The 15,869-nt window shown below is 42.4% G+C and overlaps 1 protein-coding gene across 1 annotated transcript; it reads left to right on the top strand.

The window, feature by feature from the left end:
• Window positions 1-961: 961 nt before the first annotated feature.
• yaf2 (YY1 associated factor 2) lies at window positions 962-15,685 on the top strand. Its single transcript, XM_056367495.1, has 4 exons — window positions 962-1,152; window positions 1,554-1,679; window positions 11,945-12,100; window positions 12,293-15,685. Exons 1-4 carry the CDS (start codon window positions 1,127-1,129, stop codon window positions 12,546-12,548), a joined length of 564 nt encoding a protein of 187 aa, XP_056223470.1. The 5' UTR covers window positions 962-1,126; the 3' UTR covers window positions 12,549-15,685.
• Window positions 15,686-15,869: the final 184 nt, after the last annotated feature.

The raw sequence follows: 15,869 nt of genomic DNA, 5'->3' as shown, positions 1-15,869 counted from the left end.
GATACATTCCTAACAATTAGAAAACGATTATCAAAACTGGAATGAGCACTTCTAAACCAATTGATGTCTAATCAGAATCCCAAATTTTGCATTAGCTAAATTGCTGCAATTGAGGTTTCTCTGCGGGAAAATCCCATCGGCAGAAGATAATGGAGACCCACTTAGTTATCCTTGATATGAAACGGTTTGGGAACCCCTGGTTCCCTCAGTCTGTTCGCTTGGGATTGTGGTCTTTGGAGCTCTCCTGCGTCAGCACGCAAACAAAGCGAGGGATTCCCCGATGTTTTACGCGTCTGTAGTCTAAACTGCTGCCGCATGTCTGCAGTCTGCGACGCTAACACGAAGATGGAGGGATATTAAATCATAGTGAGCGGATATGAGTGGGACCGTGTTAACACATTGCCGTAGACGCAACATTAGCTACTGTGTCTTTTGATGCATTCGAGTACTGTCGGAAATGAAAATGCTGTAGGGCTCATGACAAGGAGAAAGAGGTAACTGCTGTATGCGACGTCTAGTAGTCACTGTGTAATCATTATATGTAAAACTACATATAAATGTAGGCTTTGTTTTGTGTGCTCTGCTTTCATATCCCTGAGATCTGTTTTACACTTCAATTTTTGAACGCTGCTCTGTAGTTGTAACCGAAGTGAAGCAATTATGTGACAAGGATATTTAAATCAAGTACTGCACGAGAAGGTGGTTTTTGCTCAGTATTTCCGCCTGTTTTAATGTGTGCAAGTATGTGAAATCGGCTACAGTGTTAGATTAGAACCGAAAGCAAACCGTACATACGGTTGTTTATTACATTTAGGTGAAGAACAGTGTGTTTCTGGGCCACGTTTGTCATAATAATCAAATAATATATTTATCACCCTTGGTATACAGAAGTCCGCGCTTTCAGTGGGTACGTGAAGGTATCATAGATTCATCAAGAGGAATGTCAGCCTCGGGAAGTAACCCAGCCTCTGATTGGCCGAGGCGAGTCACGTGACCATTTCCCAAGCGGAGTTTCCACGACAGCTGGAAGCCGAGCGGCACAGGCGCATCGCTTCTTTTGCTAAAATTGTTGGAAATAACAAGACTTCTGCTCGTCTCAGCACCTCCAGAGAAACCCTGGTCTGGCATGGGCGACAAGAGGAGTCCCACAAGGTAAACGGCGGAGTTGGTGCGCCCTAGATATTCAAGCTAGGAGAGGGGAGCGGACATCGGCGAGCGCAGGGAAAAAATGGGTTTTCTCCACGGTCTCTCTCTCTCTCCCTCGCTCTCTCTCCCTCTCTCGCGCCGCATGTGTGTGTGCGCGCGTGCGAGGTGTGCGCGCGCGGGTGTTAAAACCTCATCGCCAATTACAGTGTCGGATCACAGCGCGCTCGCAGATGATTTCCTAAATCCTATAGGCTTACCCAGATGTTTGCTATCGATAGCCTCCGTGGATGCGAGCTGAACTCACTTCTCTTGTCTCCTTTCACCCCCTTTCCTCTCCTCTCTTACCATCTCCTTTATTTATTATTGTTAATTTTTGATTTTTCTTTTTCACATTTATTGTTTTAAAGGCCGAAGCGTCAACCGAAGCCCTCCTCCGACGAGGGGTTTTGGGACTGCAGCGTGTGCACGTACAAGAACACGGCCGAGGCTTTCAAGTGCATGATGTGTGATGTGAGGAAGGGGACATCAACAAGGTAAGGCGATGGACATACATTACGTTTGGTGGCTTTTCCATTAGCGGGTCCCAGTGTGTGTGTGTGTGTGTGTGTGTGTGTGTGTGTGGGGGGGGGGGGGTTCCTTTGGGACTGAGGGGCTAGCCCCCCACAGGAAAATAAGGACCAGTTTAATCTCACTGCCATCCCCTCCCTCTAAGCAATTTTTGTACTTGTACCATGAGAAGATGGTTTAATGTAATTGTACATTTATCTATTAGGTATTTAACCCTTCCCACTGTTGCCATTCTCTATGCTGTTCAGACAGTAAACATAAACATGGTGGTTCTTTTTCTGTAGTTTTCTAGGCATAATAGCATTTATTCTGTCTCTCTATACTCCTATCCATTTAATCCACAAACTCAACATGTAAATTTGTTAGTTCTGTCTTTTCACATCTCCTCTAAGCAGCACATTAATCTCATTAGTCTCCATTTTCTTGCCCGGGTGCTGACACTGACCTCAGTGAAATGAGGGACAGGCATGGCGCTCTCTTTAAGCACACACATCAATCTAGTTGCCCCGGTGATATTTGTAACAGACCCAGGGGCTAGACAGGTACTCAAGCATACAATACACACGCACACGCGCACACACACACACACACAGAGCCGGTGCCCTCTGCGCCTGTGGATGATATTTCTCCTGACATCAGTGATTTGAAGCAGGAAATGACTTATTCCTTAGTGAGCAGTCATTATCAGGATGAAAACACAACAAAAAGGGTGAAGGAGGAGGAAGTGTGGCTGTTATCTTCTTCCGCATTAGCACAACTTTCTCAGTGATTTCACTGAGAGCAACAGCACATCAGTGCAGTTGTCAGTTCTGATGCATTTTCAGAATTGTGGCATTTCTTGTGTTGGTGCACGCAATTACACAATATATGCCTGTGTGTATCTGTTTTTTTTTTTTTGTGTGTATCTCACTTGTGTATGTGTGTGTGGGAGGGCTAGTTGTGGAAAGAGGTTGTCAGAGCAGCTGCCAGACAGACAGCCATAGCTCATTACTATGCAACAGCTTAATCAGCCTGCTGTCATCAGAGACACACACACACACACACACACACACTGATGTACAGATGCACTCAACATGCAAATTTTACACATGACTGCATACATATTCGTACACAAATGCACGTTCTTGATGCGCACACTCCTAAACACTCACTCAAGCGCAGTTGCTGCTCACACAAACAAAGAGATTGAGCAGCAGACATGCTGTTGTCGTAGAGTCCAGCTTATTGCAATTGAGCGTTGATTGTTGAGGACACTTCAGCGACTCTGGTGTGTTGCCGTAACAAACAAGCGGCCTGCAGCTGTGCAAAGAACCTGCCTGGATCTTTACCAAAAGCTTTGACACTCTTTGTCCTCCCCATCTGGGCTTTTTTTGTTTGTTTGTTTATTTTTTGGAGAAGGTCTCAAGGACACGAGGGTCCAGAATTCTTTGCCACACCCCTGACACTTATAGCGACAAATTTAATAAATGTCAATAAGAAGGTCTCATTTAATGTTAATAACCCCATGTCTTCCCAACTGCAGTGCTGCAGAAGTGTTGTAGTAGTAGTGTTGTCATGCTCTGACACAAGGCCACACATAAACACTCAAACGCGGGCTAACACTGCAGCAAAATGGCCACACAGGTGGTCGCAGCTGTTAATGACCGAACACAACAGACAAGTGGGTTTCTCAGCGAGCAAGCCGAAGGTGCTAAAAGGGCAAACGACATGCAGAATATAAATGTAGGACACGGCAAATTCCCTCGCTGGTTACTAAACAAGCATGACTGAGCTATTACTGTGAAGTAATGAATTCATGCTTGGCCCGGGCGAGCATGGAGTGTCCAGTGGCTGGAGGAAGTGTCCCATAGCCTGAAGGTCACCGGTTTGACAGCCAGGGTGGGCTCTGTGGAAGTGACTTAAATCATCTTATCACTTATCAGAGGTCTAACTCAACACATTGAATTTCACTTTTGCTGACGGGATCTGTGTCTTTTCAGCCAGTGCTAAAGGTTACGAAAGCTAAAAAATAAATAAATAAATAAAAAAAGGGAAAGTTTTAGGACAAGGTAGAGCAATATTTTAGGAGAAAGAGTTTGCATCTAGATAGCCGTCAGGAGATGAAGATGAATGTTTTATGAAGTCGAGGTTTAGCAGATCTTGCCGCCTTGATCCGACTGATGTGGAGAGATGATCTACTGCAGGGGCCCCAAGCCGGCGGGCTGATTGAGCGCACGCTGTTGAGGCTGGGAGTTTGACTGGAGACAGGGATACATCAGCGAGATTGGACTCACTTATCGTCGGAGGTGGAGGGAAATGGAAGAGAGAAATGGATTGACAAAGAGGGAACTGGCCGACGTTCTGCTAATTCTGCGAGTGGCTCGGAAAAGTTCTGCAGCTAGGAAGTCAAATGTAAAGAAACATAAGTGGATCAAGGCATAAAACAGAAATGTGTGTTTAAATATTCTCTCTACACCTAGTCATTTGTGCAAATTAATGTGAAAAAATATGGTGCTCTTCTACGGCGAGCTGCAAGCGTAGAGTATTTAATTAAAGCTATCTTAGAGGAGCTTTTGGATCACAACACAGGCTCATTACCTTAAGACTTTTCTGAGAAAAAGTGGCCATTTTATCTTCCTGTGACTCTTTGGCCTCAGTCCCAGCCTTTGATAACCAGCGTGATGGATGAAAGTCATGGTACAGTGGGGGGGTACTTAGAAAACAGGCTGTTTGATAAGTGCAAGGTCACAGGTTTGATTCCTTCATCAGCTGGAATACCCAGGCAGAGCGTCCTTGAGCAAGACACCAAAGGCCTCCCAGTGCACCCATCAAAATTTGTCCTGGATTAGAGTGTCACCCTAATGTTTAAAATATAAGATGAAGGATCAGACATGTTTCAGAGTTAATGCACCTGTCAGGTGTTTGGACTGAAAGCTGAAAATGTCATGTGAAGTGGTGCCGACAGACAGCTATTAAACCCAAACCTAAACACCATCCTTAGGCAAATACTGCTGGGTGTAATAGAGCGGTGTGTGTGTGTGTGTGTGTGTGTGTGTGTGTGTGTGTGTGTGTGTGTGTGTGTGTGTGTGTGTGACCTTCTCTGGTGTCTCGCCTCCACTATCTGCATCTGTTCACTGAGCTGAGCTCTGACAAGTCAGGCCCACCAGGGAAACACTCAGTGTGTGCATGCTCTGCTTTCAAGAGCATGTTTGGCAGCATTATATTTCTACAGGTCAGGACAGTGAGCTTGATCATGTTCCTATTAGTTCTCTCTCTCTTGTTTGCGTTTGCTCCCTCTCCCTACCTTTATCCGTTCTTCCTCTCAGCGATCTTTTCTGTCTCTCCCTCCCTCTCTTTCTCTCTCTCTCTCCAGAAGTTGAACTTAACCTAGGGCGTCTCTCGGTGACAGGTTGACTGATGTGCAGGTTTCACCGGCTCCACCTAAACAAGCACAAGCTTTTCTGGCTGGCTGGAAACTTGTCAGCATTTGGCTGTTTAGATGTTGTTTTATCATCCTCCACACAAGCTCGCCCTCACAGTTCATGTGCAGTGCTCACACTCAAAATTGGTCTAACTGCAGTTAGTTTAGTCACTGTAAAAAAAAAAAAAAAATGTAGCTTTCAGTATGATACAGTCTGAATTATCAGAAGCACGAATGCAGCATAACTGGTGAGTTTATTGATACATATGAATAAAAAAACCTGAGGAAGAACAGTGGGCAAGTATCTATAAAACCAGTACCTACAAGTAGGGCTCTAACTTAATAATTTATTAATCCTCAGATTGTTTTCTGGATTTACTGTTTAGTCCAAAAATTGTCTACCAGTCTCCCAAAGTCCAAGCAGACATCATCAAATGTGTTGTTTAGTCTTATCAATCTTGAGATTTGGCCTGGCCAGTCAATTGTGAGCATTTTTTTGCTTGAGACATGGTGGAAAAGATCAATGGATTATCAAAATATTTGCACAATAATTCTCTGCCCATCATCTAATCCTTTCAGCGCTACCAAAAAAGGAGACAGTGATCAGTCACATGTAAACAAGATGAGTGAAATAAAAGCTCTCACAAATCCCAAAGTTCAGATGCAGATGTTGACAATATACAATTTTACATATATAGTTGCCATTTGTTGTTGCCATTTCAAAGCTTTTGCATGAAGCCAGCCAGTGATTGGTTTCAGTAGATATGCATTATAAATATGAGATAACAATCAGCCTGCTGGAGCTGTCTGTTTATGTGCAATTGAGCTGTGGCACCGAGCTGGTTCTAAAATTTGGGGTGAGAATAACTTCAAATGCAAAAAAGGAACAGGATTAATTATTTCTTTTTTTCTATTCTCTCAAAATAGCTGCATTGGTAAAAAATAAGTGCAACTGCTGTAGAATAGTTATATACAATACAACGCTGTATATGCATACATTAAATGCTGCCTGGAGAAAAATGTATCATTGAAATTCATAGTGTAACATGTGAAATAGCTGTATTTGTGTACTGTTCCACTGCCTGTGTTCGCAGTTATACTTACAAGACATGAATGCATGACTGAAGATGTTCTTTTTGGCAATAAAACCAGTTGCTCTATGCTTACATGTCTATTAGGTGTATTATTAGCTTCTTAGTAAGGTTTTCCCTCCTCCATTCACTTTGCAGCGAAAAAAAACAGGTTATTTCTCTGAATGTAATCTGTAAAAAGCTGTAAAGGTGTGTGGGTGAAAGCTAATTTACTAGACACAACAAAAATGAACCCCTATTTGGCTGCTGTGTTAATGCCAGTGTTAATTTCCCACTCTGATTACACAAAACGCGCTACTAGCAGAGAGCAACACATTTGACTCTCACCTTAGAGTCGGTGTGTTTTCATTCACTTTAAGTGCCGATAATGAAAACGCAGGGTTTGTTTTTAATGTTCCACAACAGCTTTGGTGCTTAACGTTGAGTCAAGTCTCCTCGGGAAAAGTATTATGAAATACATCCAGGTATTTTCAGCCATTCTTGCTTGTGTGCGCTCTTTGATTTTGAAATAGTACTCAGATCACGAGTGATTATGTCAAATGAGATCATTAGAACAGGCAACAGCAGATACTGATAAACAAGTTTTATGAGCTGGGTCAAATCTGCAGTAGAGTAAAGCGGGGATTATTATTGCAACCAATTTAAAAAAGGAAGTAAAATGACTGATGTAAATTGCATCTATAAACATGATGCATGTAAAACAAACCAATCAGTGTTTTATAATCCCATCTAAAATATTACACCGTCTAATAAGTCACACAGTGGGCTCAGTCGTGTGGGTTACTGGTGTTAGTGTTCACACAGCCTACAACCACTGAGTGTACACCGGGGACAATGAAGCTGGCTGTTATCACGTCACTGTGGCTGAAGATTATGGCTACATGATAAGCCTGTAATTACTACAGTGACATTGATGCATGACATACTGCTCTGTGTGCGTGTGTGTGCGGGTGCGGGCGGGCCTTTGTGTGTGAGAGGAGAATGTGGTAGAGTATGGCTAGCAGGCTGTAGAAGGTGTCATAAACCACAGGACGTGGAGAGCCATCTGTCTCTCTCTCTCTCTCTCTCTTCCATACACACACACACAAACACACACACACACACACACACATACATACATACACGGTGGTAGCATGTACAGGCAGGGAGAGACATTAATCATCGGGTTGGAGGAGCTCCCAGGAGCAGCCTACAACCTGCTGATAGAAAACCTGACACACACACACACAGACACACACCTACACCTGAACTGAGGGGTGTTCAACAGGGAAAAAAACAATATTTCACAATGATCTTACAATCATCACAGAACAGTGAGATGAGATTTGTTTATAGCTGCACACACAATACAGTGCTTATTTGCAGTCCATCAGCTGTCCTGTGGGCTGTTTGCTCATCACACAACGTCCTGGACAAATGTTAGCGAGCAGTCCAAACATCTGCACAACCCTGTGCCGCCGCCGCCGCTGCTGCTGCCGCCTTTTGGATGCAACACATGACTTCTTCAACATTTTAAACTGCCTGGAATAATGGGCCAGAGCTGTCATGTCAAGACTAGAGACACCTTTTTGACCTTTAAAAAATATTTTAAAATATAAAAAAAAAAAAAAACACGGTCGCAGAGCTATGACTCTTTCTCCAAAAGACTGCCTTGACTTTCAAAGCAAGACACTTGATTTTTACATCTGACATCAGTGCACCACATTTGTAGACCTTCATGTCCTTGTATAGACATTTCACCTCCTGAGTTACTGCCTGCAGTGAAGTTTATGGATTCATTATGGTACCAGTGTTGAGTTTTATTTGGATCTGTCCACCCAAAAATATAAGGAAACTCAATAAAACAGTTGCTAGGTGTACTTTGCGAAGTGGTTTATTATAAATTCTGTTGATACCATATTTGTCTATAAGAGAAATTCTGGCTCAAACACACGACCACACCATCTGTTTTAACTGCTGAGTCACATCAAGCAGTAGTGTTGACCTGTTTGTCCACTGTGGCAGAAACATAACCGTTTCATAATTTGACCGCCTACTGAATCTGCCACGTAGAAACACTTAATTCCAAACTGTGACCCGATCAGGACCAGAGGAGTTAATTTTCTAGTAGTGTGCTGGTTCATCGAGTGCTTTATTTACTTATTTTCCTCTGTTTTTTGAGCACAGGCCAGAGGTTGAAGAGTGTGAGGTCAGTGGGTGCACCAGAAGGAGGGAGAAGAGTGCAAAAGGGTAGAGGAGTGAGATAGCGATAGATGTGTGTGTGTGTGTGTGTGTGTGTGTGTGTGTGTGTGTGCGCATATGTGTGTGTGCATATGTGTGTGTGACATACTTGGGAAGGGGTCAGCCAGAGTTCCCCTGTCCGTGAAGCAGTGAGGGATCAGTGACAGCATTTGTACTTTCCGGCGTTTCTAGCTTGCAGGACTAGACGAGTTTGTCTTAAAGCTGTAAAAGATCGTGAGCTGGAACGGTTCAGAGAGAGAGAGTTATGCTTGTTTTGTGCTTTGCACTTATGCTTTAGAAAATTAGGGATGTTCTTACTGAGAAGAAAACCGGTGGAACTGATAGCAAGGAACATGTCTGTATAGTCTCCCTATTGTCCTCATAGATAGACAACATGTTTTCCCGATCACATTCTGTGAATTAAAAGCCAGAAATCAAAGAGATTGTAACTAACATCCATTGTTGTCTTTACTCTCCCCCTTTTCAAGGAAATACAATTCGATGTGTTTAAGCCCTCCTCGTAACATCCTAATTTCCCAGTGTGGGACTCCATTAGCTGCTGTAGAATAGATGGCATGAGTGGAGCAAATATCGATTGGAACAACAGTTCCAACACGCAGTATTAATGTCAGAAAGAATAGGCCGTTACATTAGGCACAGAAATTCCTGTTGGAATCAATAGACACACACACACACACACACACCCTCTCAGCTTCTGAGGCCAGCAGCGAAGGCCTAAGTGCTAAGATAATAACCATTTGATTGGGTTAACAGAGGCAGCTCTGTTTAGGCTTGCTGCTTTGCCTCACTGTAATATTAGGTTGTCTCCTCTTTCACCTCCAGGTTATTGAGCTGGCTCTATTAGAGAGAATCTACTTCATTGTAATGCATGAGGAAGATGGGATGTACAAAATATGTTTATAGTTGGCCCTCATTACTCTCAGGCACAGCGAGTCTTTTCGTTTTAAATAGAAAAGACCATTATTAGGCTCAGCTGACTTTTTTTTTTTTTTTTGTCCTTGATCGCACATTAAGCAAAAACATACCGTGCTCATTTGCTGCTTTAATGAGACAGCAGTAATTCATCTGCTCATTACGTACAGTAAATCACAGCAAAACCACATCTTGAACTGAATTCATCACTCAAACACAAACCAAAAGGAGGGTATGAATGAGGCAGCCTGTAGTCTTGTTTTTATTTTTGGAAGCTGCTAACATTTGTCCTGAGGGCAGGACGGTCGATTCTGTTGTGACAGTCGCTGCTTTGTGTGTGAGCTCCAGTAAATTCAGAACACCAGACACTGCTTTGTTGCTGTAGGAGGAGTGCTGTGGTAAAGGATGTCAAGGAGAGCTGCAAATTGCTTGAGCTGGGGAACAGAGGACTTTGAGAGGCCTCTGCCTTTATTTAAAAGTGTCAGCAGTTCTGCAGCATCGTGCTGACAAGACAGACATATTAGAGGATCTCTACATCTCCTTCCTATCAGACAGTTATGTAGGCCAAGAGACCCATTTGCATTTCACTCTAGCCTCACTAGCATCACTGCATGTTCTGTGAAGGCAGTGATAACTCGGGGAAAAAAAAAAAAAAAAAAAAAAAACTGACTCTCGGAGAGACTCTTTTGAAGCTGGGCCCCAATTTAGGTCATCCCAGAACTGTTAAACAACAACTTTGCCCTTAGAACAAGAAAGCAGACCAGCAGACTCGCCTCATACACAGTATTTCCTCCTAGAAAATGAGATTGAAGCCTCTAAATTAAAAACTAAATAGGCCACCAAGGCTCCTTTTTGGCAAAAATGTGGCACACAGCACCGCAACTCTTGGCCAGGTGCTCAGACTAATTTTGTGGATGGATTCTGTTTAGTCCAGCAGATTTGTACGTGCTGTCCTTGTACTGCATTACACCCTTATAATTACATTAGGCAAGTACAGAAGGACATTTTTCATGAAGCACCTGGAAGCCAATGTTTTGTAATTGCAAAACTTTTCAAAAAGGGTTCATACACAGGTTAGTGCACTCGAGTGAAGCTGTTGTATAGTGTTACCAACAGGGCTTTAGGAATTAGAAAAGAGCATTAATACTTGTAAATTCTATGGTAGATATTTTATGTTTTCTGAGCAGTAGGTTAAATGTCATGCGTCAACAAGGCGAGGTGAGGGAAATATCTTTCAAAACCTGTAAAACTCGCTCATGAAAGATGAAATTGGTTTTAACAGCTCTGATTACAAGTACAAGTGCTCACAACAGGGCTCAGAAAACACACACACACACACACACACACACACACTGTGCTCTTCTGCTGTCCTCACCATGCCCTCATGCTTCATCCGCTCACTGCTGTCTGTATGTGTGTGTGTGTACGTATTCATGTGTGCAGTCATGTGCCTTAGTGTACATGTCGTCTGGATTGCAAACGTTTTCATGTGTGCCCATTTGGCTGTCGGTGCAGTGTCTGCATGCCGTGATGTGCATAGGTGCCTTCATACATGTAACTGACTATTTGTATGCTTGTATGCGTGTGTATGCAGAATTAGGCCCAAGATGTGTGTGTCGACTCTCAACAGATGGCCTTTTCAACACTCTCGCCTTTCAGCTAGGGCTCTTGCCAGCCCCAAAACACACACACACACACACACACACACACATACAGAGAAATACGATCGCAGTCCTCATGCATGCAAACTGTTGCCAGACCAATTGCATAATGCATCATTTTTGAGACAGTTGACACTCATGGAGGGTGGAAATGTGACTGTGAGGAGGAACATTTAGTGAAGCATGTTCCACTGTGTTATTATTTGATATCAGATGTACGTTTAGCATTGTGTTGAACCCGTGTATGAAGGTACAAGCATTGCCATTATTAACAAACCTGGACTAAATGAATGTTGATGCAAGTACTGAAACAATCCAAGGCTCCAAACATATTAATGTGTGTTGTATATTATCTGTAACCAAAATCTTTAATAATAAATAAAAATCAGGAAAGGCATAATTATTCTAGGACAGAAGCCGCTTACACAACACACGGTGATCACAGATGGGAAGCTGGTGAGGGATTGCTGCCTTGTTGCTGGAGTAAGCTTGCATACATGTTATGCATTCTGAAATCTGTGTATTTTGCAGACTTACAATTCCTATCACACCTTTGTTTTCAGCAAAACAAATCTCATCTTGTCAATGTGTATCCCTGCGAGTGCTAAAAACAAGCCGGTGCAGGTATTCTACATATCTCACAGATGGCTGAATCCTGGGTTTTATTCTGAATGCACTCGGTGTGTGTTGCCACTTGCTGCCAGTGTTAAGAACACTTCAGTAGCGCCATCCTAACCAACACTGGCAGTGATTATTGGCTCTTGATTATGGTGGTACGCTAGCATGAAGCCATGTGTTCACTGTGATTTTCCCTCTCATTAATCTGCCACACTCTGTCTCTCCCCCCTTTCTCTCTCCCTCTTTATGTCTCTCTCTTTACTCACTGTTCCTCCCTCCCCTTCCCCCACTTCCTCCTCCTGGATCAGGAAGCCTCGTCCCGTCTCCCAGCTCGTCTCGCAGCAGCAGGTAACGCAGCAGTTTGTGTTGCCCTCGCAGCCCAAAAAGGAAAAAAAGGAGAGGGTAGAGAGGGAGAAGAGCGACAGAGAGCCTGCGCTCAAGAAAAACAGTCACAAGAAGATGAGGTAAACAAACTGACACCAGGTTGGGGGATCAACAGGAATCAGATATTACAGGGATGCATGAATAAACACCAGACTCTATAGATGCTGTTTATGTTGCTACCTGAAGCTAGGTCATGCAGGATTTCAAACAAATATTCTTAAATACAGTCTGTTTTTTTTGTCACTTTCCTGAACGTTTCTCCCACCCATCAGGCCGAGATTAAAAAACATCGACCGTAGCAGCGCCCAGCACCTGGAGGTGACAGTTGGGGACTTGACGGTCATCATAACGGACTTTAAGGAGAAGGCCAAGCCCACGTCCACCTCGGCCACGTCCTCCAGCGCAGCATCGTCGTTGGTCGACCACCACAGCCAGAATGGCTCCAGCTCAGAAAACACAGAGAAGGGGCTTTCCCGCTCCTCCTCACCACGGGGAGAGGGGAGCTCAGTCAACGGAGAGTCCCACTGAGTCACGCCCCCATCCACCTCCAGCCACATCTCATCTGCAAGTCCACAGGTCACTGGAGGGGAACCCTACTTCTACTTTAGAGCTGCACAAAAACAGTTTTTTGCTTACTTTCCTCTGGAATTGTGACCTATTTATCAAAGAACGAGATGCCAAGCCTTCAGATTTGGCATGTTTAATCATTTGAAATATTCTCCTCAGCACTGGAATTCTGCATTTAGAAAGCAATATGAATTAACTTTTACTCCATCTTGGAAGTTGCTGTCATCTACATTACAAATAAATGTTTGGACAGTGTGCTGAACGCTATCAGTTTTTTAAAATCCTCTATGGTTTCCTTCAGATGCACCTACCTATCAAGATTTTTCTGTCTTCGATATTTTTATTAAGCGAAATGTGCAGCCCCACCCTTGGTATCATCTTGAGTGGCCGGCAGAGTGACCTCTTCTTCCTCCATGTGGAATTCTCAGCCACTATCTGGATTCTTTACCTACATGTTATAAACCTGAATAATCTAGTACACGGTTTCTCGGTGTCCTTACACTGAACCTTCAATCTGACAGTGAACCTTTGCTCCTGATCTCCTGATACTCCAAGCTTTTACTTCTGGACTGCCTCTGCTGAAGAGTGACTTTTTTGACACAGCATAGTGGCTATACTTGTTCTGTCACCATTTGGTGATTTCCATAATGTTTGGAGCAGGTTGTCTAGTTCAGGTATGCTTAATTATGTCCGTACAATGGCACTTGGAAGAAAAGTACAGCATGTAATTTTAAAAGGTTGATACTGGTGTTATTTTTTTTTTTTCAAGTTTGTGCCACAGTCAGCTAAGTTGGACTTAAGTTATTTATCTATCTTGGCTGCCATTCATTTTGTTCACTATATAACCACAATCATAAACCTGCATTAAGTGATATTTTTGATACAAAACATAAATCTAATTACTTTGGGTAATGTAAAAACCTGAACTTAGAACATGGAGACTTCTCTGGCTATAAGCAGTTTTTCGTTTTCTGACCCTCACAGACCAGACCAACCATAGCTCCTCCACGTTCAGCAAACCAGTTCAGACAAGCTACTGTTACACTGCCTGGCTAACATGCAACAGCAGAAGCTTGATATTGGCTAGTAGCTGGTAGACAAACTAACTAGCTACTAGAAAAGTAGTTCGGACAAGGTATTGTTATGCTACCTGGGTAGCATGAAAAAGCAGGTTTTAAGTTACGTAGTAGCTTGATAATAACAGTCTTAACCAGTACTAACTAGCTACTAGCTAAGTGCAGACCAAACCAGAGCTACCACAGTCAGGTGAATATTGGATTGTTGAAAACAACAGAAACATCCATCAATAGTTACACTAATGTTGGTATGTGTCTGCTAGGTATGGAAAAAAATTGTTAGTAAATTGCTATAAAATTGCCAATGTATTAGCTTTAACAGCTAAAATCGATATCTCAGGGCCGTGTTTCATAAAGTTGATATTGTCTTTTCTGCCCTCTAGTTGTCAAAAAAATAACTTAATGCAGTTTTAAGAATTTTCCAAGCTTTTTAACTCATCACAGTCGGCGTGAAACTTTCTGGACTCTTTCTGTCAATCATTGTAAATACATGATGTAGACAAAACTTGACATTCTTCGCGATAATGTTATACCATGGTTCCTGTCAATCGAAAAGAGATATCTAGTCAAATTAGACAACAATTCTTGTAGCCTTGCAAATGCACATTATATTTTCACTTTTATTTTCTTAAAACAAGACCCAATTTCAAGGTTTATCTTAGTAAAGTTTGTTTTAGAGACGGAAAAAGGAACGTTGATTGCATGTTGATTGAGCGATCGTCAACCAACTGTAGAAGATGACAACGGTGCCGTAGCTGTAAATGACACCGGTATTCTCCTTTTAATCTCTGTTGCACAAACAGGGCAGTACCTACTCGGTGACCAAGTGGAAAACCAGGGGATCTTCATACTGCTCTGCTGCCACAAAGGGACCCAGTTTGGATACAGCATGGTGCTTGTACAACGGAAAAAGAGTTCTGACTTTTGGACACATTTATGAGCTGTACAGGGGATATCCTGCAGTGCGATGGACTTCAGAGACTGTTTTAATTCCTCCATTTTGACAAAACAAAGTGGAGGCGCTTTAGAGTATACTAAACTCCCAGCAGAACAACTATAGATCAACCTAACTACACAATAACTTATAAAACCTGTAGAATAACTACACAGATAATTGATATTTCTAAAATATTGTACTACAATGTCTTGATGTGGCTGTATTATCCATCATACCAGTGTTATTGTCGAGATTTTTACTTTAACATTTTAGCACACATCCTGAGAACTGTCACGGCATGATAATATTGCGGTCTCGGTATATTGTGGGACAGGCTATGTCTCTTAGTTAGTATTGTTTAATGTGTCAGAGATGTACTCTCATAGGTTCACTACACTAGCTGGGACTAGGTGTGTGGACTCGTGAGAACTGTTCGGACAGACATTTGTTATTTGGTTGTGGCAAAAATGGAAGACACTTAAAATGTGTTAGTGTCACTTGTTGATACTTTACTGTTTGTTTTGCTTTGCCATGCTCAATTGTTTTAAAAATGTGTGAACTTGTTTATTACATGTCTGAATAAGAAAATAACAAATTTCAAAACAAAAATGTCCTTTTCTTATGCACACAAATTTTAATTTTTGTCAGTCTCTTTTACATACAGATTCATGCACGCACACATTTTTGTATTTTGATTTGTTTGTAGCCTTCTATGCAGAGTATGTTTTATTGTGTCTTTTAAGTCCATCTGTTGAATGACTCGATAACTTATCTTCAACAATGCATGCAGTTTCATTGTTTACTTAACAGATCAGGCCCATCATGCAAAACTCTGCATACCCACCTTTTCATTTGAAAACTGTGTTTAGCCACACAATATTTAAGGCAAAAAAAAAAAAAAATCAAAATGGCATAAATATATTAGGCATGCAGCAGTTGAGCATAAGGTATGGTTTACATGCTAATTAATTAGCTACTACATCAGTAAATAACCTCATTTTCCCCACACTAAATGAAAATGCAATTGACGTTCAGGTCTGTTTGTCTAATGCAGCCACCTCAATAAAGACGACTAGTCACTTAAAGCCAGGCTGAATGGGTCTTTTCAGAGGTGAAATCAATTCAAAGTTGCAGCAGACAGAGCCTGAGGGGGGAGGGAGAGGGAGGAATCAACTTTGCTTATCGCTCCCACCCTTCCCCCATGTAAGGGGGTCTCGACCTCCTGCTTCTGTTGCATGAAGCTCATCAAGTGAAACTAATAGAACAAAG

This window comes from Seriola aureovittata, chromosome 22 (assembly GCF_021018895.1).
Source record: "Seriola aureovittata isolate HTS-2021-v1 ecotype China chromosome 22, ASM2101889v1, whole genome shotgun sequence".
In the NCBI taxonomy this organism is placed as follows: Eukaryota; Metazoa; Chordata; class Actinopteri; order Carangiformes; family Carangidae; genus Seriola; species Seriola aureovittata.
The sequence above is the reverse complement of the archived record's forward strand: the minus strand, read 5'-3'. Positions and strand labels throughout refer to the sequence as shown.

Coding starts and splice junctions, on each gene's coding strand:
- yaf2 (XM_056367495.1), top strand. CDS start 1,127: ATGGGCGACAAGAGGAGTCCCACAAG. Junction 1,680..11,944: donor AGGAAGGGGACATCAACAAG/GTAAGGCGATGG, acceptor CTCCTGGATCAG/GAAGCCTCGTCCCGTCTCCC. Junction 12,101..12,292: donor AACAGTCACAAGAAGATGAG/GTAAACAAACTG, acceptor CCCACCCATCAG/GCCGAGATTAAAAAACATCG.